Source organism: Macrobrachium nipponense, chromosome 8 (genome assembly GCF_015104395.2).
Source record: "Macrobrachium nipponense isolate FS-2020 chromosome 8, ASM1510439v2, whole genome shotgun sequence".
Classification (NCBI taxonomy): domain Eukaryota; kingdom Metazoa; phylum Arthropoda; class Malacostraca; order Decapoda; family Palaemonidae; genus Macrobrachium; species Macrobrachium nipponense.
This window is the reverse complement of record NC_087203.1, coordinates 31,595,480-31,621,514: the sequence shown is the minus strand read 5'-3', so window position 1 is coordinate 31,621,514 and position 26,035 is coordinate 31,595,480. Positions and strand designations below refer to the sequence as shown.

The 26,035-nt window shown below is 41.8% G+C and overlaps 1 protein-coding gene across 1 annotated transcript in view; it reads right to left on the bottom strand.

The window, feature by feature from the left end:
* Positions 1-421: 421 nt before the first annotated feature.
* LOC135223231 (E3 ubiquitin-protein ligase RNF126-B-like) overlaps positions 422-26,035 on the bottom strand; it is a 50,661-nt gene continuing 25,047 nt past the window's right edge. The window contains exons 2-4 of the mRNA XM_064261723.1: positions 11,460-11,701; positions 6,368-6,684; positions 422-597 (exon numbers count right to left, since the gene is read on the bottom strand). Of these exons, the coding sequence (XP_064117793.1) occupies positions 437-597; positions 6,368-6,684; positions 11,460-11,701 (720 nt within the window). The 3' untranslated portion in view covers positions 422-436. The remainder of the gene's footprint in view (positions 598-6,367; positions 6,685-11,459; positions 11,702-26,035) is intronic.

Genomic DNA, 26,035 nt, shown 5'->3' with positions numbered 1-26,035 from the left:
CCAGTCTGTATGATACAAAATACTTTATCTTTTGCATCCCATGTGACTGCTGCTGCATATGAATGCATTCTTTGTAGTATTCATTTTCACTCATACTATAGCATTCTTTTTTTATACTGTTACAAATTTCAAGTGGCAATTTTAGTGTATCTTTTATTACACTTAAGAAAATTTCTGTGTCCATTAATAAACTGCAAAAATTTACTAATGAAGTCTAAGTGCAAAAAGTCCTTAGTTATGGCTAAAAAATAAGCATTTTTGAAAACATCAACCTCTAACATTTAACTGTCAAATATACCATGCAGCATATGAATGACTTTATCAATCTTAAATATACAAAATCACTTACACCTTGGAACTACTCAAATAACAAATGGAGTTTCAACTAGCACATGCAAGCAAATATGTCCAAGATTATCAATTTAATTGTGGCCAATTAATCATTGAAGCATGAAAACCAAATAAAAAATGTAATACTTACAAGCTCTAACCATGGAATGATACAATCACTGTGATAACAATGCTCACAATGCAACTGACGCACACCCTCGTCTTCCTTGAAGTCTTCCATACATACTGAGCATTGTAGTCCTTGTTCTAGAAAAGGAGAGAAAAAAAAAACTGAACTTACATAGTCAGTACCTTAAATGTTGTAATAGCTCTGTGTAATTCTCAAATTGGCTGGAGTAATACCTGATGTGGAAATAGTAGGTATTGTCAAAATTGAAGAATAAAAGTATTTTAGACAACTGAACCAAAATGTTTATGTCAGAGGTATCCTTAAACATGAGCATATCCAGTTCTCTTCCTCCTAATATAGTGTTACCCATATTCACATACCTTACATTTTCAAGCTATGCTACCTTATCCTCGTTCCATGAAGCAAAGAAAAACAATATGTACTACAGTGAACTCCCTGGATTCACAGGGGATGCATACCACACCCCTCACCCACCGCAAATAGCTAAAATCTGTGAATACTTAATACCCTTCTTAAAAGGCTTACACTGCCTAGTTTGGTAGTTCAGACACAAAAGAACCTTCTAAAAATGATCATACCAGAGTATTTTTTAATATAGCTGGACTCTTAAAACTGGCATTCTACGGTCAGGGAACTCCCATGGTTCGGCTTGATTTTAAATCAGCCACCATTAGTTTGTTGCATCGCCACCAGGGTGGTGCCTCGTGTTGTTTACAACTTCAACAGCAAAAATTATGCCATATCTTCTGTTATATGAAAATAGTTGTTAGTGATGAAAATATGTGAAGTCAACTATATTTTTAATATCAACCTTAAAGGAATAAATATATTTTTTTAAATATTCCACTTGAGAAGGCTCTACCAAGTCAAAACTTATAATCAAAACAATGAAATATTTGGCAATGCATGAATTGAGACACATAAGTGACACAGTTTTCATCATTTCTTTTATGTAATTGGGTATTTACCTATTTGATATGCCACCCATGAGATCATATGATGCTAGAGGTAAGAAGTGCATGGATAGATCTTTATCTATGCTAGAAAATATTTATTTCATTAGCGAATAGTTTAGTGTTCACTTTCCTTAATAGATGGCACTGTGATCGCCAAAATTTGTTCATTATTTTTTTCATCTCACTAATAAACGAAGTAGAAACTAATAGCAATAATTATGAAGATACGAAATTTAGGATATGAACGTCGCCGATAATAATGTGCAGATTCTGAGAAGCTTAGTATTGTAGTTGATGGCTCTCAGGAATGTAGGCTAAATGTGTTAAATAAAGTACACTTTTTTAAAGAAAAAGTTAAAATATACACGTAATAAAATTATAAAAAAGTGTCAGAACGTAACCAAGTAGTAGGCTAAGTCGGAAACTAGGCTATTTGTATGTGGAATTACCTTGCAAGACTATGTTTACATAGAGGCTTCATTTTTTAGGATGTATTCTGTATTCCGGGATTTTCTGTGGTCCAGCAGTGGCATGGTCCCAAGGTTCCCGGATTTAAGAGGTTGGACTGTAGTTTTATCACAAAAAGTGCATTTAGTCATGAAAATGATAAGAAAATACAGTAATTAGTGAAAATTTCTGTGAAAAATACTGCTAATAGGCAAATTTTCCACGCATAATGTCTATACACAGTGCCTTCCCAATCTTACACATTTCACATTTCTGTGGTCTACTTTGTCTCAGATTTTTGTGGAACACATTATTCACATTTCCACAGGAATTTTCACTAATTTGCAGATCTTTTTATTCCCCATATCTCTAAAACTATTACTAATTTGCTTCTTTTTTGTAGTGAACAACACTGTTTATTCACTAATTACTGTATTTTTTCATATTGAGTAAGTGACTAAATACTGATTTTCATGAAAATTTTTTACAGCTCTCTCTCTAGATGTATTTGAAATGATAATTCACTACTTATTTTCATCTTATTTTCCAGTAAAAACAGATTGACAAATAAAATAAAAATTAGCAAATATTTTAAATATATGTACAACATGCTTTATTATAATCTTTACAGTTTATTATAATCTTCTACAGTAATATTATTTCAAATACATCTTACATTACCCTTACAAAGATAAAGAGAGAGAGAGAGAGAGAGAGAATCGTACTACCACCTGTCACGCTCAGTCCAGGGCCCCCAACAATGGTCATGAGCTAATAGATACATAACATTAGTTAGTACAGGCAGTCCTTGGTTAACAGCAGACTTGGTTAATGGCAATCTGGTTTTAGCGCCATAAAATTGGCTATTTATGGCACCATAATGGGCCAAGTTTTGGTTATTGGCACCATAAGGTGCTGATAATAGTTATGGTGTCCTTAACATACCTAACAGAGGGCCCATTAACCAAACTCGGCGCCATAAATCACCGAGCTTTGGTTAATGGCGTTTTCGCTTATCAGCACCCTACCAAGAATGGAAACCCCTACCCCCATAACTGGGGGCTGCCTGTATACGTATGCTGTAACTCATTTTCATCATAAATATCAGTATTTAGTTATATACACAATATGAAAAAATGCAGTAATTAGTGAATAAACATTGTTATAAAAAAAATAAAGAAAATTAATGATGATTTTAAAAGGATTAATACTTCAATGTTATGAGAGAAAATGGCTTACGTATACAGTACAGGGGTAAATTGATAAGCAGTCAAACATTCTGTATGACAAATTGATTTAATTTGTATTAAACATTTTATAGACATTTCGCTGTTTACATTAATACATATTAATATTTTGAAATGAGTAAATTGTTATCAGCATTTTAGGGGGGCATATACATATTTAAGAGTAACAGTTGTAAAAGGGTACTAATCTGTCTTTGGATTTTGGGATGATGGTTTGGGGTGTATTTTTATTTGAAATATTAAATGGTTTTAGTATGATAATTTAAGGTATTTTTGTTGCTTGAACTATCAAATCAAGCAGTGAAATGTTAAAATAGAGTTATAAGCATTTTAGTTCATGGGGTACTGGGCATTTTGTAGTTATAAACCAGTTATAAGCATTTTTAGAGGGGATTTTTGCATTTCAGCGGCAAGTTCTGGAACCTAATACCGTATAAAATTGGGGGAGCACTGTATGTTCCATAGAGAAGTACACAAATTGCTGAGTCCGTGGATTGCAAGCCTGTGAATCTGGGAGGGTTTACTTTATGTATAAGTAGATATAACTCCCAATGTTAAAAACAAAGAAAATTACTTAAGTCTTTGTCCTAGAAGCCTAATATATATCTTTATTAAAACATTACAATCTGTTCCTCTTTTGACAGTTTTCTGTCAAATGATTACCCTATTAGAGGGTACTTTTCACAGGATGCACTGCAGATAGTACTAGAGGTTCCTTGCAGCATACCTTTGTCTCCCATCTTTATAGCTTTTCTTTATACTTTTCATCAATTTCTTTTGGTCTTTTCCCCTTGGCTGTTCAACTGCTTTGAGATTCTCCTGCTCTTATTTCCCTATCATATCATAACAAATCCTTAAGGGGAACCCTACATTACAAACAAACTTGTGTAGTCTCATTAACCTTTTCTGGTAGTGTCTCAAAACCTAAAAGAGCTTTCAACAGCAAGGTAGGTAAACCAAATACCTTTCAACAGCTAGGTAGGTGCATCACACAAAGCCTAGTAAAAACAGTATGCATTTAATTGCAGTTAAAAGCAAAAACCATTTAATCAAGAAGGGCATTTTCATCTGCAGCCTTCTTTTAAATCGTTTGGGATTGTCACCAAACATTAAATACTTTGTAATTTGAGACATTCCTCTGGTGATGGCAAGTTATATGTAAAAAACTTGAGTAATATACTATAAACTTCTTTGTAATGATTTAGTAAATACTGAGAATGAATCTTATGTTCAAGCATCCAACACTTGCATTAGGGGAAACCAGAACACCAGTATATCAGGAAATTCTTTTAAAGTGGACCCGCATATTCATGGACTAACGTGTTTGCAGGTTTCTCTATGGACCAATCTACCCCTTATTCGCAGGAAATCTGCGTACTTGTGGTATTTTTCTATAAGAAATATCCACAAATTACTGTATTTCTTATCAACTTCATGATCAAATGCACTTTTTGTGATAAAACTATTAAAAAATCAGGTATAAGCATTTTTAGTGGTTTTATCTTGAGTTTGAACAACAACATAAAATAGGCAGTTCTAAGCATTTTTATAGGGGTTCTAAGTACTATTCACAGATTCTGACTATTCACATATACAGGAGGTTCACTGTGCTAATTTTTCTAAGCTGCTCTGCTTTTAGCAGTTTATCTATCTTAGTCATTAAAATAAATGAAACTCTATTTAGCATTTCTCACTGAAATTTAATACATATTGAGACACTCAGTTGCACAAGTCCAGGCAGTCCCTGCTTTTATCGGCAGCATCGGTTAACAGCATTTTTATTTTAAGAAGTTTGGCTAATGACGTTGTTAACCTGATTTTCGGCATTGGTTAGTGATTTTCAGCATCGGTAAGCTGTTTATCGGTGCTGGTCAGCACTCATGCTGTCGTAAACGCAAATTATACCATAATTATTGTGATATTCCGGTTAAGGACGATTTTTCATTAGCAGCAATTGGCCGGGAACGGAACTCCCTTCATTAACCAGGGGCTGCCTGTACTGTATTTGTAAGTTATAATTTCAAAAACAAAAAGAGTTCATGATAGTTTATGCATCTGTCAGCAAATACTTTGTTGTGCAAATAAGCATTGGTCAATACATCTTTTATGGAAGTAGCATACAGTGCTATTTCTATCATGCGCATTGAGTAAATCTTCAAATTTGTAAATCATGACAGTAGTAATAAGTCTTCACACTTCTGCTATTTATAAAAATGAAAAATATTTGGTTTACCAAACCACAATATGGGTTAAAAAAAAATGGGGGTTATAAAATTCTCCCTAAAATCACGTACAATATTGCAGAACCCAAAACTCACTCTCTCTCCCTCACCTACATGTAAATACAGTAACACTTTGTTGTACAATATCATCTCACTCAGGGACTGACAATTTTCTCAAACAAAATAAAAAAAATCTAAGTCCTGAGCCCATTTATCTAATGCAGTTTTTCTATAAATTAATCATAATGCAGTTTTGCTATTACACAAATTTTTCTAATGTAGTTTTGCTAATGTAAGTTTGCCATTATGCTAAGTTTTCTTGTGCAATTTTCTTTTAACACTTTTATTGTAGGTTTTACTTTCAAGTACATATTTTTTTCAACAATTTTGCTTTTATTTAGAATTTGATAAATGCTCAACAATGACAATTAGTCACTGAAATTTTGTCTTCTTATGTTTCGGTTACAATTATTTACCTAATTATAAATTTTTTTGTCTACTTTTTTTACATTTTTGTGATCTGTGAAGGTAGGAATTAAATTAAAATATGTTCTATAAATTAATAGTTTTTTTTAATGATGAGAGACATGTCAAGTAGGTTGAAATGGCTTCTAAATAATCTAACATACAAATGTACAAGGTTATAGAGTAAAAATCATCATTTCATAAGGTTTTTTTCAATGTAATGCATTACCTATTAAAAATGCTAGTCACCTGTCCACATTTGGCATAAATTTCCCTCTTACCTTTTGTTTCATCAATTGCAGTTTAAAAGTATCTTATATAAATTTCATTTAAGTCAATTCCTATACTTCAAAAACTTAAGTTTAGGCCTTTATTTGCCAGACAAGTCAATATCCAAAAAATAAGCATCTCTAGGAACATTAGACTAATTCAGATCCATAAAATTTTAACAATATATCTATCTTAACATTAACTCTCATAGGGATGGGCTACATTCCTTGAAACTTACCTTCCTTATATTCAGGGAAAATATACTTTGTAAAGACTTACCAGCCTGATCTTTGGTGATGTTAACTGTTGGTATTTGAGATATCTGATCTCGGGACAATGGAGGAGGACCAGTTCCATCTAGCTGATTCATCAACTGAGTTATGATCGCATCCAGCCCACCCCTGCCCCATGCGTAATCACCAGGATTTGAAGCTAGATTAGATGCCACCAACACTGGGAAACCTGGGAGATCAATGCCTATGGGTGCCCCTGCAAATTCTGGGCCTCCTACACTAGCCTCAATAACACCTGTTGTCATTTGCATGATGAGGTCATGTATTAGAGGTGCAAGAGCGTGTCTCTCTCCTCCACTCACTCTGCAAAACAAAAAATACATATTTGACTAAGCGAAGAGAGAGAGAGAGAGAGAGAGAGAGAGAGAGAGAGAGAGAGAGAGAGAGAGAGAGAGAGAGAGAGAGAGAGAGAGAGAGAGAGAGCCTATTATCATTGGTTTGGCCTGATTATCAACATTAAGAGTTTAAATTTAGGTTATTATAAGCCGCAGGTTTTTTAAAAATTTATAACTGGATTGACTGAAAATAATGAAGACTGACAACATTTCTTAACCTGATTTGTTTACAAAACATGTTTAATTCATACTTTGGACATTAACACAACACTGTGCAATATCCATATGTTACTTCATATTCTGTACACACAGATATAAAATCATATGGGCCATTCATCAAATATCCATGGATCAAATGAGAGCGACCAATTCTAAGACAAGTAAAAATTTCTTATATCAATCATTCCTTTTGATATGATGAATTCCATACGCCAACCCTCAACTAGATTTATTTGTTACTCCTGGTTATTAATTCCATATATTCTGCCATTTGAATTACAAGTGGTCTTGTCATAATAGTTGCAGCTTTGGCTACTTGACTGGTTTCATTTCCATTATGCAATTCCTTATACAATCCAGTATTTTCCCTTTTAATGATAAAATTCACTTGTTAACTAATAACTAATAAGAACATATATACAAGTGACCTTGTCATGGTAGTTATAACTTCAGCAACTTGAGTGGCTTCATTTCCATATTTTCTGCCATTTAATGATTAAAATGGGTTTCAGACTTGTTAAATAATCACTAGAAATATCTATAAATAATCTTCTCATTGCAGTTGCAGCTTTGACTACCTGTCTGGCTTCTTCATTTCCATTTATGTCTACAGATGCAAGAATCCAAAATATTTCAACATTTTAACCATCTTCATCTCATTTTTGAAGTAACAATTTAATGTTATGTAAGGGTATTTTTGGGATTATAATTTTGAAGGGCTCCTATAGCACTTATAGAGTAGCTAAAAACTTATGAATTCTGAAATGGCATACTATACTATTTCAGTAATTTGAATTGCTGAGACCAATGCACAGAATTGAATTGTGAAAACAGAAGCATTATTAAGGAAGGTAAAATGGTAAGTTTTGTTGAGTGATATAACTGTAAATCCCATGCCTGGTAAAGATTTGGACCCATCATTGTGTGAAACTTTACATATGTTCTAATGCTCATTGTTTTAGATGTTCTGAGGTGTGTGTAAATAGTTTTTGAAGTTGGTATAAATTTGTACCCTATGCATAAACCATGCAAGTGGTAATTCTATTACAGGACATTTTATTCCTATATTTGTTGACTTAAAACAGTCTCCTGCCTCTAATTGGGAAAGATGGCGAGCCACTATTTTTTTCATTTTTTTTTAAAGGAATTACTACCTTATATACACTGATTAAAATTACACTCGAAGAGTTCAAGAGGTGGGAAGATTAAAGTTCCTGTTCATATTCTGAGCCCCTCTTTATGAATGGACCCAGACTTCTCAAGGATCAACCTTGGGTTGAACTGTATATCTGATATCTAGAGTCTTCAATAGTAAATGGTTACAGCAAAGGTACAGTGAGACAAACCTTACCTTAAATATAAGATATGATTATTAGTAAGGTATCAAAGCATAACCATTACACTATTTATTAACCCTGGCAGCCCTCCACTTCCTTAGTTTCCTAATTCCACCAAAATATCTTGATGTAATATCAATTTAATAATGAAATGAGATGATACAGCAGCAGTTGAAGTTTTCTTTCCCCATCATCCGAGTTTCATATGTCCACCTCCCTTAACCCATACCTGTGTTACAAATTAGAAGTCTTCCCTTCAAGTTTTAAATGGCTTCAACATACAAAAAGCAAGCCACTTAAATACACAATAAGCCAACCGCTTCATTCGACACCCTTCAGTGCCAGTAAAAAACAAAGTGGGAAGTAACCTCAGACAATGCTAGTAATAAACAAAGAGAGGTACCCTCTCCCCTCCTCTCTGTCTTCTATGGGCTAACAGGTGTTTTCCTTCCTTCTGGAGGGAGATTGCCCTTCCAAACAATAGCATTATTGTTTGGAAGGGGAATCTCCCTCCAGGACTTCAGGTATCAAGGACCTATCTGGGGTTACTTCTCTTTGTTTTTTTTACTGGCACTATCTGACATTACTTCCCGGACGCTTCATTTCTTACTGGCACTTGGACCAGTTTGGGTGTTACTGGGCCCCTTCCCACAACAAAAGTCCAGAGACATTTGTTTCTGGCGTTTCTTTAAAATTTGCCTAAAGATAAACAAAACATTGTTAACCCTCTTACGCCGAAGGGGTACAATAAAAATCGTCTCCCGTATGCCGAGACGGTCTTGGAGTGAGCGCTGAAGCAGAAATTTTTTTTTTTTTTTTTAAAATCACGGCACGCTTAGTTTTCAAGTTTAAGAGTTCATTTTTGGCTCCAATTTTTGTCATTGCCTGAAATTTACTATGCAATTATCAGAAATTAAAAAATATCATTATCATATATAAATAATGCGATATATGATAACTCTATGAAACGCCTAATATAAAACTGAGCAAATATAACAATAATGCAACGTACGCATTTCGGAGATTTGCAGCGGAGAATCCGCGCACGGAGGGAAGGAGTTTTTTTTTTTAATTCACCATAAATCTAAATATTGTGCTAGAGACTTCAAATTTGTTTTCAAAATGAAGATAAATGACTGAATATTACTAGACTGTAAGAGTTTTAGCTTAAAATTGTGTTTTTCGACTATTTCGGTAGAGTCAAAGTTGACCGAATATGGTTTTTTTCTATTTATCGTGATTTATATGCAAATATTTCAAAAAATGAGGAAAGCTACAACCTTCAATCATTTTTTTGTTGTATTCTACATGAAATGGCGCACATTTTCATATATAAAACTTTATGTAACGGCTAATTAAAATGGTGTAAACATTACGACAATCGCACGAAAAAATTTCTGATTTTTTCGGAAGTTACCGCGCGGACGTAAGGAAAATGTTTTTTTTTTTTTTCTTTATAAATTCACTATAAAAGCAAAATATTGTGCTAGAGACTTCCAATTTGTTGCAAAATGAAGGTAAATGATTGAATATTACTAGAATATAAGAGTTTTAGCTTACAATTGCGTTTTTCGACCATTTCGGTAGAGTCAAAGTTGACCGAAGGTTGAAATGTTGGCACTTATCGTTATTTAAATGAAAATAGTATTTCAAACTGATAAAAGCTACAATCATAAGTATTTTTTTGTTGTATTCTACATGAAATTGTGCACATTTTCATATATAATACTCCATGTAATGGCTAATTTAAAATGGTGCAAAAATTATGTCAAAGTGACAATAATTTCTGAGATGTCTCACTGATACTTTTTAGTGCGATACGAAAGAAATTCACGCTTGCGCGCCTGCTTAACGATTGTAAACAAAACAACGCCTTGATCCGTGAGCTCCCAGCATCCCCCAAGGCGCGTGATTCAAAAGTTTTCGGCTGGTAGGCCTACAAGTATTTTTCCGCGAATTTTTAAAAAAACTTTTTTTATGTCGACGTTTAATAGTCCAATCGGCACCCGGGAGACAATTTATCTCGACGTTTAATACGTCCAATCGGCACCCGGGAGACAATTTATGTCGACCTTTAATACGTCCAATCGGTGTAAGAGGGTTAATAAACATGTTGGAGACATGGATTACAACTTCTTTGTTGGGATGATATTTCTCCACAAAATTTTTTACACCATTCCACTTTGGAAACATGTCCTTAATCACTAAGTAGGCACATTATGCATGCCTATTCATTTTCTGAATTTTTCAAACCAGCCTCTGCTAGCCTTAATTCACTAACAGCAGCATTTGCTGTACGCACTTTCTCACTGATATCGGCATGCAACTTCCTCCAACACTTTTGCTATGAGTTCTTTCTTAAATTCTATTGTTTCTTACCTTTTTTACACAAGGGCTTGGAATTTTCTTTGGAACTTTCTTTGGCCCATGACGGCATATTTAGCAGTTACACTTGAATAAAAAAAAAAAAAAAAAAAAAAAGCACAAAAAGCAGAAAAACAACGAACACAAAAGCAGAATGGGTCACAATGGGATGCTTTGTTTTGGTGCTCAATATGGGGCCCGGTCACGCGCTGGGGCCCGGATGGAGAGTTTCTGAGTGTACGAAAAAACAAGGAAATGTACGATAAGACAAAATTTTGTAGAAAAAAGTCCAAAAACCAATGCGTACGAAAAGAGAGGCGTACGAAAACTGAGGTTTGACTGTACTGTTGTGAATCCATTTTTTATCATAAATTTTTGGGCATTTTTTCTATTCTTTTGGGGTAATTCGTTATAGGTTGCTCTTAAACTATATGTAATACTGTTGTACTTGGTGCTGGGGATGGTGTTTTGTTTTCAACACAAATACATTATAACCAGCAGATTGGTTTGTGCTAAAAGAAGCCCCTTAACTAACACAACAATAAACTCCAACTCATTTTGCCCACTGTTGTTATCCCAATGTCCAGCTTACAGCGTACCTTTACCTTATAGCTTACACTTTTGCATCAAGGTGTTGTGAAAATATTTTCTTGTAAAACAGCACTGAAGATTGTCTCCAATTTACCCTGTACATGTGCCCTCATTTCCCCCTACTGATGTCAGTTGTGAATAAATAATTGGTGATAAGATTACGGTAAAAAAGAAAAAATGAGAAAATGAGGCTTAACTATAAATACAAAAATGGAATCGTGTACAATCCTACCTCCTTCGCCCATGCCTTGGGTTGAGATGCCTTAAACGCTGACTCCTCCTGGTTCCCGGCCCTGAAGCTGACCCTGATGGTGATGATGAAGCACCTTGTCCACCAGATGTGACATCTTGAAGCATGTCCCAAGTATCGAACTGCTCTAAGTCCATGTCACTTGATGTGTCACTATCAGAATTTTCAGCACGTCCATCGAGCTCTTCAATAAAGCCACTATTACAACGAGGACATACATAATCCTGTCAGAAAACAAAAATGCAATAAATAAAAATGCAGAAATAAAATATAAATACTTAGGGTAATCCTTTTTTATTTTAACATACATCTCCATTAGTACATAGTTTTTATTACCGCTGGTGTGGAAGTAAAAGCCACATAATGGAGAGGTAAGGTTAATTTAAAAAATGAAACTTATATATAAAAAATAAAGTTTTATATATACTTACCCAGTACAGTGGAACCTCTACATAGGAAAGTCCCTACTTACGAAAGCAATGACGAAGATTTTTTTGCTTCTGTATACGAAAATAATTCAGGTTGCGAAAGGGTAAAGTCCGAGATTCGCCCGGACCGCTGAACAATTTTAATACTCGAGTGCTGCCAACTGAGTAGACTTGACACCATCCTCCCACTCTCCCATTGGTTCCTGATGCTAGTCACTGCCATAAGATCCTGCTCTCCTATTGGTCAGCGTCTCTCCCATCATCCCTCTACGTAAAGGCGTCCTTCGACCACTTCGTCACATCAGCGTTATCATACGCACGTGGAATTCATTCGTTCACATAGATTTTGTTTGTTAACATAAATTAGTGTTAGTGATTTCGCTTTCTTTGTAATAAGTTACTTTATCGTTTTGTGTGAACTTACTTAACTTAATTAACCATGGGTCCCAAAAATGTTGCTGAAGTTCACGGAAAGAATAGAATGCTTTCTATGGAGACAAATGGAGATATTTAAAAAGAATGAAGCTGGCATGCGGTTGAGTGTGATCGCTAAGGAATACTGCCAAAATCCATCAACGATAGGCACCATCCTTAAGCAGAAGGAAGCCATCAAAGCAGCTACACCTTCCAAGGGTGTGACTATTTTGTCAAACAAGAGAAGCCACGTGCATGATGAGATGGAGGGGCTGCTTCTTGTATGGATTAAAGACAAAGAAATCGCTGGCGATACAATAAACGAGATGGCAATCTGCCACAAGGCCAGCGCTATTTTCGGTGATCTGATTGCTCAGGCCGAAGACAACAGAGAGGGGACATTGACGGCAACCCCAGACTTCAAGGCTTCTCGGGGGTGGTTTGATAAATTCCGTAAACAGACTGGCATCCATTCAGTGGTGTGGCATGGTGAGGCTGCCAGCTCGGACACGAAAGCGACCGAAGCCTTTATTAAGACGTTCGACGAGATAACGATCAACGAAGGCTACAGTTCTCAGCAAGTCTTCAACTGTGATGAGACTGGCCTTTTTTGGAAAAAAAATGCCTCATCGGACGTACATCACGGAGGAAGAGAAGAAGCTACCCAGGCATAAGCCTATGAAAGACATGCTTACGCTCACACTTTGTTCCAACGCCAGTGGGGATTGTAAGGTGAAGCCCCTACTTGTCTATCATTCTAAGACTCCTCCGGTGATGTGGAGGGCTAATGCAAAAGCCTGGGTAACGAGACTTGTTCACCGAGTGGGTAAATCTGTGTTTCGGCCCAACAGTGTAGAAATTCTTGGAAGAGAAGCACCTCGCTCTGAAATGTCTGCTGTTGTTGGACAATGCCCCTGCTCACCCTCCTGGCCTCAAGGAAGATATCCTAGAAGAGTATTCTTTTATCAAGATTCTTTATCTTCCGCCTAACACCACCCCTCTCCGGTGAATCATGAGATAAAGTAGCACCTGCTTTGGTAGAGGTCCTAAGTCAGGTTGTTACAAGGGAAGTCACTCCTAGTTCAGAACCCCAACCTGAGCTTTTATTCCGATGCATTAGACGTAGGTTGGGGAGCTCTCCTGGGAGACAAGGAGGTATCTATCAACCTTTGTACCTCAGGGCGCATCTATGAATTAACAGAAACTTTGGGGCGCACCTTTGATTTTAGTCTTCACCATCTTTCTACAAGCAGGCCAAATAATAGATTCAGCAAGAGTGACTTCATCTTTACGGCAATCATTTTCGATACTTCATAAGATGCAATTTGAGCTTTTTCAGACAACGTTACTCTACTTTTGAAAGCAAATGCTTGCTTTGTTTGTTGGTCAAGTAGTCTTTTGAAATAATTTACGTCTTTTCCTTGATGACTGCAATGCAATGTTTGAAAATGTTTACTTAATTTACTAGGAAGCAGAGACTCATTTGACATTTTGCAACCACAAACCAAACACAATGGGAGAGGCTGATTTTCATCTCCAGTCCATGTGAAGCCAAAACTTAAACAACTTTTGTCGTATTTCTGATATGGTCTAATCTTAATTTTCTTAGCTGGATATTTCACTTCATTCGAAACGGTTTCATTATTAGAATTAAGTTCCACACTGGTACGTTTCTTGCTTAAAAAATCTGTCCATTTTATGGGTAGTCCACCTGGCTTTCCATTATATAAAAAAGTCCACGAATTATGATTCACCTAGTGTCTTGAATGAGACCTTTGAAGAGTAATGTAGCAGCAGTTAGGTATCTACTGACTGACTAACCAGAATGCAGATGCAATATGGCGGCAACCTCGTGACTTGCCGTTCGTAACCACACACAATCCACCATCTTTCCCAGCCTTCCCAGCACTCATTTGAACAATGTTGGTGTACATATGTAACATTTATTGATCTTACTCAAGATTGCAGTTGTAATCAGCACAAAAAAACATTTTGTTGCCAATATTAGTGAAAGTATGAAACTTTTTATTCCCGGGGTCATTTGGTTTGGTTTGTATGATGTTTTTACGTTGCATGGAACCAGTGGTTATTCAGCATCGGGACCAACGGCTTTACGTGACTTCCGAACCACGTTGAGGGTGAACTTCTATCACCAGAAATACACATCTCTCACTCCTCAATGGAATGGCCGAGAATCGAACCCGCGACCACCGAGGTGAGAAGCAAACACCAAACCAACCACGCCACTGAGGCGCTATTTCCGGTGTCATGGTTTGAACTGAAATGACAATTTGTCTAAAATTGCATTTTTCCTAACTATACAAACCTGAGGTCCTTTTACAATAGGAAGGTACTAGCGGCAGCTGGATAGGTCGTAAGCTTTCGAACAAGGGGTTCGGTAGTTAACTGCTTGTCCGACAGGCGCGCAGCGCGCGACTGGGAGGTAAACAAATCACTTTTGCTTTTGGCCCAAGCAAAAACTGCAGAGTGAGGGGTGGCATGAGGTGGGGCTATGTGTAAAAGGACCTCAGGTTTGTATAGTTAGGAAAAATGCAATTTTAGACAAATTGTCATTTGTTCCGACACGGCATACAAACCTTCGGTCCTTTTACAATAGGAAGACTCACTTCTTGGTGGGTGGAATCTGAGTCTTTTGTGAACAGACTGGTGTTCGCCCAACCTTGGAAGCCTCCCTGGTCGTAAGAGCGAGGGAGGGATCCAAGCCTCTGTCCGATTGATCGGGGTGTGCACCGCAGGATCAATGGTCAGACCTCTGGACCGAGTACTAAGAGAGAGGCAAGCGTATCTCTTCGTACCAGCAATGTAAGAACTTGTTCCTGTACAGGAGCAAAGTTAAAGTCATGGTTTTGACTCTTGTAGGCATCCACTTCCCCCCCCCGTAGAAGGAAGTGGTGGATATTCTGCTCCCATCCCTCGTGCGAAAGGGATAGGATGGGGCTGTCATATAGCTCACCGGCATCTCGTCCTTATCCAGCAGGGTGATGACCGTATCCCTCTACCCACAGGTAGAGGGGAAGAAAAAGATAGAAAGAGAAGCCAGTCACTTTCTCATCACTATCTATTCATACAGTCACACCAGGACTCGATGCTGTTCAGCCTGCTAGGGTCTGGGTTAGCTAGACGACGTGTTGAGCAGCCACCACGGGTCCTAAGGAAACCGATCCAAGGACCTATGGGCAATATCCAAGAGGTATAAGGAAGTTGCCGGTGGTCTGGTTGTACCAGACCCCTGCCTTCCATACCTGCGCCACGGAGAAGTTCTTACGAACGCCAACGAGGGGCCAATACTTCTGACTTCGTGAGTTCTCGGACGGGACGTACGGATGTCGTCACTACCATCAGCCTCATACGCCCTCCTGAAGACCTCACGCAGCCAGGACGAAAGAGTGTTCTTGATACTTCTTTCTTGTTTGACCCCGTTTGCTAACGAAGAAGGCGTCGACACTCAGGCCCGAGGTGTCGAGTTCTCTTCAGATAGCGCCGTAGCGTCCTCCCAGGACAAAGCAGCATCTCATCCACATCATTATCTGCATGACGCTCCCGTACTCTCTTCGCCGATGCCAGTCCAGCAAGACGAGGGTCATTTGAGTTCCCTGGGTTGGCAAGACCTTTGGAAGCTGCTCCTAAGCAAGGAGATCTCGAACGAGTTCGAGATGTCCAATCCCGTCAGTTTCAGGAGGAGCGACAAGGCGGCTCTGTATCCTTTGACTGTGGGAACTTAGAGGAGCTTCCTCGGCGAAGAAAAAACGAGGAAATCCGCTACCTGCTGAAGAGTGGCTCTGAGAAGAGATAGGCCCCGTCTACGACACCAACCACCGAAGACGGCCGACTTCCCTGGTACACAGCTGCAGAGGACTGACGGACGTTTCCAGCCATCTCTGTTGCTGCGCTACGAAAAAAGCTTCTCGTTCGCAAGAGAAGGTGGATAACAGCCAGCCGTGAAGACGTAGGGACTGGACTGCTCGGTGGTACCGCTCGACGTGTGGCTGGCCGCGAAAGGTTTTTGTGCCAATGGGTGAAATCTTCTCTCGGGTTTCTCTTGCGAGAAGAGTCAGCAGGTCCGGATACCAAATGGCCTGTGGCCATTTGGAAGCCATCAGGATCATCCTGAGATTCGGGATGACCAGTGCTCGACTGATCACCTTGCGAATCAGGCTGAACGGGGGAAAGGCATAGGCGAAGAGGTTGTCCCACGGGTGTTGAAGAGCGTCCTCTGCAGCTGCCCATAGATCCGGCACGGCCGAGAAGAACACCTGGAGCTTCCTGATGTGCCGGATGGCGAACAGATCCTCGACTGGTCGCCCCCACAGGTCGAAGAGCCTTTCCGCCACGTCCTGGTGTAGAGACCATTCGGTCCTTATCACCTGATCCCGACGGCTGAGCGTGTCTGCTACTACATTCCTTCCCTGGAATGTAGCGTGCCGACAGCTCTATTGAGTGTGCCTCGGCCCACTCGTGCACCTGCCGAGTCAACTGATACAACGGGAGAGACACTAGGCCCCCCCCTGTTTGTTGACGTAAGCCACCACCGTGGTGTTGTCGTACATCCACACCACTGAGTGTCCCATCAAGCGGTCCTGGAACTCTTGGAGAGCAAGGAACGCTGCCTTTAGTTCCAGTACATTGATGTGAAGGTGCTTGTCGTTCTCGTACCACACTCCTGAAGTCCGCAACTCTTCCAGGTGTGCACCCCATCCCCACCCTCGGTCGATGCGTCTTGAAGGCAGCTGCATGTCCGGGGGGAGAGTGCCAGCGGAGGCACTCCTCTTAAGGGGTTCCTGTCGTCCAGTCACCTGGCTAGGTCCTGCCTCACCTCCTGTGTCAGTGACCATGGAAGGCTTGGGGGATCCGTCGCCTGTGACCAACTCTCCTTTGGTCTCCCTGAAGAGACCGCAGGTGAAGACGCCCGTTAGGGACTGGCTTCCCGAGAAGTGACGACAGGTGTCCGATCACGACTTGCCATTGCTGAGCTACCTGTTCCTGTCGAGACAGGAACTGGTTAGCTGCCTCCCTGAATCTGCTATACCGTGTCGATCAGCATACCCAGGGTTACTTCATCCCTCTGCTTGTGCTCGAGATCGGACTTTTCGAAGTTCAGAACGATCCCCAGATCGCGACAGAACTCGAGCAGTCGATCCCTGTCCTGTAGCAACTGCGAGCGGTAGCTCGCCAGGACTAACCAATCGTCGAGATACCCCATCAGACATATCCCGTGCGAATGGCCCCAAGCAGACACCAGAGTGAACACTTGCGTGAACACCTGTGGGGCGGTTGAGAGACCGAAGCAACGTGGCCTGAGCTGGTACACCGTCCCGTCGAGGATGAAGCGGAGGTACTTTCCGAAGGACTGATGAATGGGTATTTGTAGATACGCATCCTTCAAGTCCACTGAAAGCATGAAATCGTTCTCCCTGATAGAGTCGAGCACTGAGCGTGCCGTCTCCATCGTGAACCGGGTCTGGCGAACCAACCGGTTCGGGGGAGAGAGATCTATCACTGGGCGCCAGCCTGTCGTAGACTTTTCCACCAGGAAGAGTCGGCTGTAAAGCCCGGTGACTGATCCGTACCGATTTCTACAGTTCTCTTGCTCAGCATGGTCTTGATCTCCTGTCTCAATGCTACGTCCTTCGATGCCCCTGGAACGTACGCCTGCTGTTGGACCGGGTCCCAATGGCTGGCCAGGCACCCCCCCACTTCCGGCAGCAGGTGAGGGGGAATGCCGTCCTTCCACTGTGAACGTCGTCTGGTTGGGGCTGATCGAGACCTGACAGGAGAGAGCCGATACCGCTCCGACTCATTCCAGTCCTCGTCGAGGTCGAAACCTCAGGAGGACCGAAGGGATATATAATACGATGTCCGAAGACACGTAGAAACGCCTCTGTCGCAGTAGAGGAGGTGAAGGAGCTTGTTCGACCGTCCAGAACCGAGAGAGCCTTCTTTCCCGGAGACGAGAGACTACCTGGCTCAACCCAGTCGGCAAGCTCCGATCGCGGCAGACCCACCGTCGATTTGGATTCCCTCTCGGGCCCCAAAACGACTCGAGCGAGACGTGGCTCTGCTGGTGGGAGCGGCGATCCTTCCCCGAGGTCATTGTGCTGACGAATCAGCGCCGTAACCTCGGCAAAGTTCCTCTGGATCTCGGAAGTCACAGCATCTTGCAGAGTGGGACCGTTAAGCCCTTCGAACAAGAGCATATTCCGAGAACCTTCCTCCTAAGAAGGGGGAACAGCGACAGCCCTCTCGGTCTTCCCCATCCACTTGCGCATACGTCCTGGCCGGTCCAAGAACCGTGCCTGGCACGTAGGGCGTCGTGGTGGGATCATGAGGGGCGCACCCCTCACGATCACTCCTCAATACCTCGCTCCTCCCGGTGTAACCCGAGGAGGTTGAAGGTCGGAGAGGCAGACCTGACGCTCCCTCGTCGCTCGCTGGCAGAACCAGCAGGCTTGGAGGGCTGCAGGGTGATCGTCAACCCGCGGTGACGATCGAGCTGCAGGCCCTGGTCGAACCGTCTCGCTGTGGAGAACGGCTGGACTGAGCACAGCGGCCCCGATCTCGAGTGTCAGAAGAGCTGGTGCTGGTTGCCGTACCCGATCGCTCTCTGTGAGAGCGACGGTCAGGCGACCTGCAGGCTCCACTGTCGCAGTGAGACCGGTGCTTGTCCTCACAGCACGTCACGTCGCTGGTTCCAGCCGTGGCTGGCACCGGCGAACGGAACGGGAGGACCTCTTCCCAGCCTCAGCCCGTGGTCGGTCGTGACCGTCACGTCCCCCGGGTAGCCAGCTGTTCACCGCGAGAGTGAGAGCTGGTCTGGTGAGAGTCGCTATGAGCGGCTGTCCACCAGTCTTACGACCCCGTGCCGTGAACCTGACGCTGAGCGGACTCAGAGGTCTGGTTCCTGGCTGCACGGTCGCTTGGTAGGCGACCGTACACTCGGTACCTCCCGCGAACGAGAGGCCGAGACGGACCCTGATGCAGTGGCAGAACCACTGACACCAGGCGAGGAAGTACCGGTGTTTTAGCCGGTACCCCTCTGGTCCCCGTAGTCTTCTTCCTTGCGGAAGAAGAGACGGGCCCCGCTCCCCGAAGGAGCAGGAGGACCAGCGGAAGGAACCCTCCCGTCCCACAGAGGTGAGACGGGTCCCCGAGAAGCTCCCGAGGAAGCTTCTTAGGAGGGAGGAGGCGACCTTCTTCTTTCCTCGGCTGTAAAGCCTTAGAAGTCGAAGGGGAAGAGGCGGCGCCGACGACGATGAAGAAAGATGAAGACGACGACCACGACACCTTCCTCCTCTTCTTCGTCAGCTTCCTCAGGACAGACGTAAGATCTGCTATCCAGGGCGGAGCCGGGGCTGCTGTAGCCAAAGCCACAGGGCCCGGACGCACCTGTACAGACAGACCAAGTCTGGGGTAGTACCACCACGAACGGGAGGGCCGAATTAGCAGCAGGTATGGGCATCTCAGGAACAGCAGGCACGGCCAGCACATCATCGGTAGGGACAGCCAGCGCAGCAACGGCAGGAACAGCCAGCGCAGTAACGGCAGTGGAGGGGCAGCCCAGCGCAGTAACTGCATGGACAGTCAGCCCAGAATCGGCAGGTACGGCAGGGCAGCACCGGAAACACAGGAAGTGGAGCAGCAGCCAGCAACATCCTGGTACCGGCGGCAGGTCCAGGGGCGAGATCTAGGGAGTGGAAGTGTGGTCGCTGCAGCGCGGCAACCACGAGCGGCGGCGGCAGCCCCCCTCTCGGTACGGCGAACGGCACTTCACAGCGGCTGTAGGCAAGACTGTTACCACGTGAGGCGAGTACACCAGGTGGAGGGAGGGTGGAAGTCGTCACCTGGGAATTGCGTGGTCACCACTCCATGGGTGACCGCAGTAGGCCCAGACATAGAACCGCAGCCCCTGGACACCAGCACGCTCTGCAATTGGAAGGACGCCCATACCTCACCAAGGTCCACGCTCGTGGCAGTAGCACCTGCGGAAATAATAGTAGTAGCGATTAATGGGGGGGAAATCCCCTCGTGCGGGGGTTTGATCCCTCCCGAACGAGTGGAAGACCCCTAATACAATTGTAAAACATCGGGCACCGAGCGACCCTCCCCCCGCGCTCGACCGGATCGGGCGAGGAGAAGAACGCCGATAACCTCCCCCCCAACCCCCAAGGGGAAGAGCCATCTGTCGGGAACTGAGCGGGGGGGGGGGTCCTCGTTCCCCACCCCCGCACTAGTACCCTGTACCCAACAACCAAAATAAGAGCCCCTAGAGCAATCGTGCCATCGGCACGAATACAAGGCATAAGGATCAATTCCCTGACTGAGCGGAACTTGAACCAAGTAATATTGATGCAATCAATAATAAGGAACAAAATGAAAATGCATCTTGCAAAACGATTCACTTCACAATGAAAAATGGCTCGGATCGAGCGCATTTGCGCCCTCGGTACCGAGCGCAAAGTGTGAAAGGTTTCATTTCTTACCTTTATGGATCAAGGTTTCTGGAAACCTTGATCCATAATGAATCAAGGTTTCTGGAAACCTTGATCCATAATGAATTGATGCAATCAACAAATATATGAAAATGAAAAGACTACTGCGCTTGCGATTTCACTTCATACAATTAAAAAAAGGGGAAGGATCAATTCCCGTGAATAGCGGAACATTGATCCCAGTCAAACAATGCAATCTCAATAAAAAAATGAAAATGAAAAAGAACTGCACTTGCGATTTCACTTCATTCAAAATAAAAGGGGGGAAGGATCAATCTCCGGGTAAGCTCGGAAACTGATCCAAAATGGAGTAGTTGCTACAATAAAAAATAATAGTATGAAAATGAAAAAGAATACTGTACTTGCGTATTTCCACTTTCATACTGACTAAGTTTCCGTGCTGAGCGCATTCGTTCGGCAACGGGCATACAGGTCCAAAAATATAAATGAAAAGAGCACTTACTTACGATTTTCATCTAACACCATTTCCAAACCCAATATACGCTCGGAGCGAGCGCTCCCGCCCTCGGCACCGAGCATACAAAATACGAGGATCATTCTGGGAAAATGAATTCCCGCAATTACGCCCTTCAGTCCGGCCCAACTCGGGTAATCGGAGGGCGTTGTGAACCAAGATCCTTTAATTCACAATTGAATTCAATGAAATGATTGTACTTACAATTCAGTTTCACTAGATACATAGAAAAAGAAAAACACAATCATGCGAAAGCAAACGACGATGAAGCGGGCAGAGAGCGATGATCACGTCCACACGCCAGCAGGCCGAAAGCAAAAGTGATTTGTTTACCTCCCAGTCGCGCGCGCGCGCCTGTCGGACAAGCAGTTAACTACCGAACCCCTTGTTCGAAAGCTTACGACCTATCCAGCTGCCGCTAGTACCTTCCTATTGTAAAAGACCGGCCGAAGGTTTGTATGCCGTGTCGGAACAAATTCATTTTTACCCTGTAATCGATGGTTTTATCCTCACTGCCATCACAACTGAAACTCCATAGTGCTTATTTTATTGTAATTATACACATTTTGGTCTTAATTCACTCCAAATTGCACTTGAACCACGCTGCGGTTTCCTGGTTCCTAAGCCCTCACTCCACAAACACAGTTAAGGGCAGCATACGAGTACGCGGTTATGAGGTGCAAAGCTTTATTCCCTTAATTTGTATACTTTGCTCATTATTTAGTTTTAACTTTACTTTGTTACTTCAAATTGTTTATTTAATTCATGTCTATTATCCCTTTTTTGCAACCAAATTACTCTGAAAAAATTACAAATATTTTCTGAAGTACGAGCAGGACGACGGCAAAATGACTCATCGTTGCCAATCTAATGGAGCTTCTCACATACGCCGATGCACTTACAAACTGTTTCCATGAATTCTAGTTCTCATAGTATTGCAGTAATGATAAAATTGCTGTAATATATATATATACAACAAATAGATACTATGCTAATTTCACTTATTTCCCAGTTTGGAGGGTAAACACATACCAACTGGCAACACTGATATACAATTAACGAGCATGAAGAACGCCGGAGGTACCGTTCACAAGCAAAACTGTTGATATTTGAGTCAGGAATCAAGTTCCTTTTTCAACAACGATATTTTCAAATTAATAATCATGAACATGTAAAATTATTTATGCAATTCATGACCTTATACTGCCGTTTAACTATTTATTTAAATAATTATCTAGTGCACGCTGCTTCTTCTTCTTCTACCAAAAATCGTAGTTCCCTTGGATAAGTACTGGTTGAAAGTCGGTGTTTATGATTGTTGTGATGAAAGTGCCCCAGCTTCTATGGGCACAAGTGGTGTGCGGATTTAGCACATGAAATGGAAAGTTTGTTGACACAAGCGACTTCGCAAACATCGAGATGGCGTCAATCTTCAAAACATTTTTAGTTGTAATTAAAAATTTTGAAAGCGTCATGGGGGTAGTGTGCACTGCGTTTGGTCACACTTTTCATTACCCTCTGTTTAATCTTGAAATATGGCCTTAATTTTAACTTTGGAGAAAAAACTTAATTTGAAAGGAGAGTAGAGGTCTCGAGCTGTTCCTATCACCACCAACAACTCATGACTGATGACCATCTCCAGTGTCAGGACTTGTGAAAGTACTTTTTCGGAGGGTGGCCACAAATGCGGTAGTCAGCGGGTTGGCCAGTCCATTTGGTTGTTTGGTAGATCTAAGCCCTTATACCGCGGCGAACTAGACTATGCCAGTTGACGTTTTTCTATAGTTTTACCTCCTGAACAAGAATTTAAGATAATATTTTTTCGGCCAGCTGTAATTAACGTGTAATTTACCTTTGAACTCTATCCTATGGTAAGGGGGATCGATGGAAATGCGGGGTTCTGGGTGGGGTGAAACACTTAGGAGAATTATGCCGTTCAACTGTATCCTACGGTAAGGGGGACCGATGGGAATGCGGGGTTTTGGGTGGGGTAAAACACTTTGGGGAAGGTTTTGTAGTCTTATTGTGTCATTTCCTCTTATTAATGACATTTGAAACACGAAATACAAGCTTAAATAAAGCGATAAATAAATCAATAATGGAGCCGTTACATAGCCAAAATCCACTTATTGCTACTGCTATTACGACGGCGAATCTTACTACGCATGCGCCGAGATAAGGGAGCTTTTAGTTCAGCCTCAAAACTTCCTAAGGAGATAAATGATGCATTATTAACCCTACGTTGCAATAGGAGGTTATTGGGGAGGATTCATGCATTGTTACATATATTCCTTGTCCTCATTTGTTCTGTAATTGTGTAATATTATTTCAGCTTTTATTTTTGTTCCGTTTATCATAGTATTGTTTAATATGTGCACTGACTTGTTCTCACTTCATAATGTTGCCTTATGTATCTTACAATATTACGTTACAATTGAGGGTAGGCCACTGAAAGTCCCTTCCTGGGTGGGACTAGAAGGCGGTTTTAGGACGTTTCAAGACCTTTCTGTCAATGACATGAAATTGATGGTATTAACATTTTTGAAATTGATGGTATTACATTTTTCGTGAAAATGATATTGTTATTGTACAATAAAGTTTCATACATACTTACCTGGCAGATATATACTTAGCTATAGACTCCGTCGTCCCCGACAGAAATTCAAATTTCGCGGCACACACTACAGGTAGGTCAGGTGATCCCGCCGCTGCCGCTGGGTGGCAGGAATAGGAACTATTACCGTTTTAAGCCAGATTTTTCTCTTCCACCTGTCTCCTGAGGGGAGGTGGGTGGGTCATACGATCGTATATATCTGCCAGGTAAGTATGTATGAAACTTTATTGTACAATAACAATATCATTTCATACATTCAAACTTCCCTGTCAGATATATACTTAGCTGATTGGCACCTTTGGCGGAGGGCAAGAGACAGCTAATTACTGACCTAATAGGTAAACAACATATGTTTTAGGTAATACAAGTTAATTAATAATACCCTAGTTCCTACCTGTTTAGGCGGAAGATTTCTTAGCTTGTGCTGAGAAGTCTGCTTCGCCTTAAAAGCTTCAGCGAGGGTGTGCCCTATGGCTGAGAACTCTTCAAAAGGACTGTCAATGGGGTCTTATCCACTTACTCAACAGAACCTAATGGCAATTGTCACTGGAGTCTTATTCACTTACATGACAATATACCTATGCCTCTTGGCATATAAAGGAGTAAAATACTGATCCCGATCACCCGATCCTAACCGTGGATTAGTAAATATGATTGAAAGGCGTTATCCCCAAACACCTTTCAAACAACCTAAAAACTCAACACCAATAATTTTAAAATCACAATATATAAAATATAAGGACAAAAATTAATATTAAGGATCAGTCTTCTCTCCTTTCCCCAGCACTGTATCGCTGATACATAAGGTCCTAGAGAGAAGCATTTCTCATATGTCACTCTCACATCTTTCAAGTAATGTGAGGCGAAAACACTGAGTTACATCTCCAATATGTGGCCGCTAAGATGTTCTTCATTGACATGTTCTTGTTGAAACGACAATGATGTACGACTGCACGTACTTCGTGTGCTTTTACCCTTAAGGTCTTATATGCCTCACTATCACAGCTCATGTGGGGCTTCCGTTATGATGTTCCTAACAAAAAACTGCTAAGGCATTCTTTGACATAGCTCTTCTAGGGTCTTTAACTGCACACCATAAACTCTGATTGCAACCCTGCAACTGCTTCTTCTTCTGCAGGTAAAATTTCAAAGTTCTCACAGGACATAAAGTTCTTTCCATTTCATTCCCACTAATTGAGAAAGGCCTTTTACTTCAAAAGTCCTAGGCCAAGGTCTCGAGGGTTTTTCATTTTTTTGCTAGAAACAAAGGTTTAAAGGACAATACAGCTGAATCCTTCTTAAAACCCACTCTAGAGTCAAGCGCTTGCAGCTCACTCACTCTTTTCGCAGTGGCGAGAGCTATTAAGAAAATGCATTTTCTAGTCAAGTCCCGGAAAGTAGCTTTATCGGGAGGTTCAAATCTCTCCGACATAAGGTATTTGAGAACCACATCCAGATTCCAACTAGGGGCGAGAGAAGTTCTTAATTTTTTTAGTTCAAATGATCTAATCAAATCATGCAGATCTTTGTTATTCTCTATGTTCAGGCCCCTATTCCTGAACACAGCTGATAACATGCTCTTATAGCCTTTAATGGTTGACACTGCCAGATGAGATCTTCTCGTAAAAAACAAAAGAAAATCAGCAATTTCGGTCACAGAGGTATCGGAGGAGGACAGCTTCTTCTCCTTACACCATCTACGGAAAACTTCCCACTTCGATTGGTATATCCGCATGGTTGAGGACCTTCTTGCTCCAGCAATTGCTTTTGCCGCTTCGCGAGAAAAGCCTCTCGCTCTGACCAATCTTTCGATAGTCGAAAGGCAGTCAGAGCGAGAGCGTGGATATTTTTGTGATTACCTCTCGAAGTGGGGTTGTCTGAGCAGATCTGTCCTTTCGGGAAGAGATCTGGGGAAGTCCACTATCCATTCCTGTACCTCTGTGAACCATTCTCTTGCAGGCCAATAAGGAGCGATCAATGTCATCCTCATCCCTCCGAGGACACGAACTTTCTCATTACTTCCCCCAGCATCTTGAATGGGGGAAACACATACGCGTCTATGCCCTCCCAATCCATGAGCATAGCATCTATGGATAGGGTGCTCTGGGATCGTCCCCCAG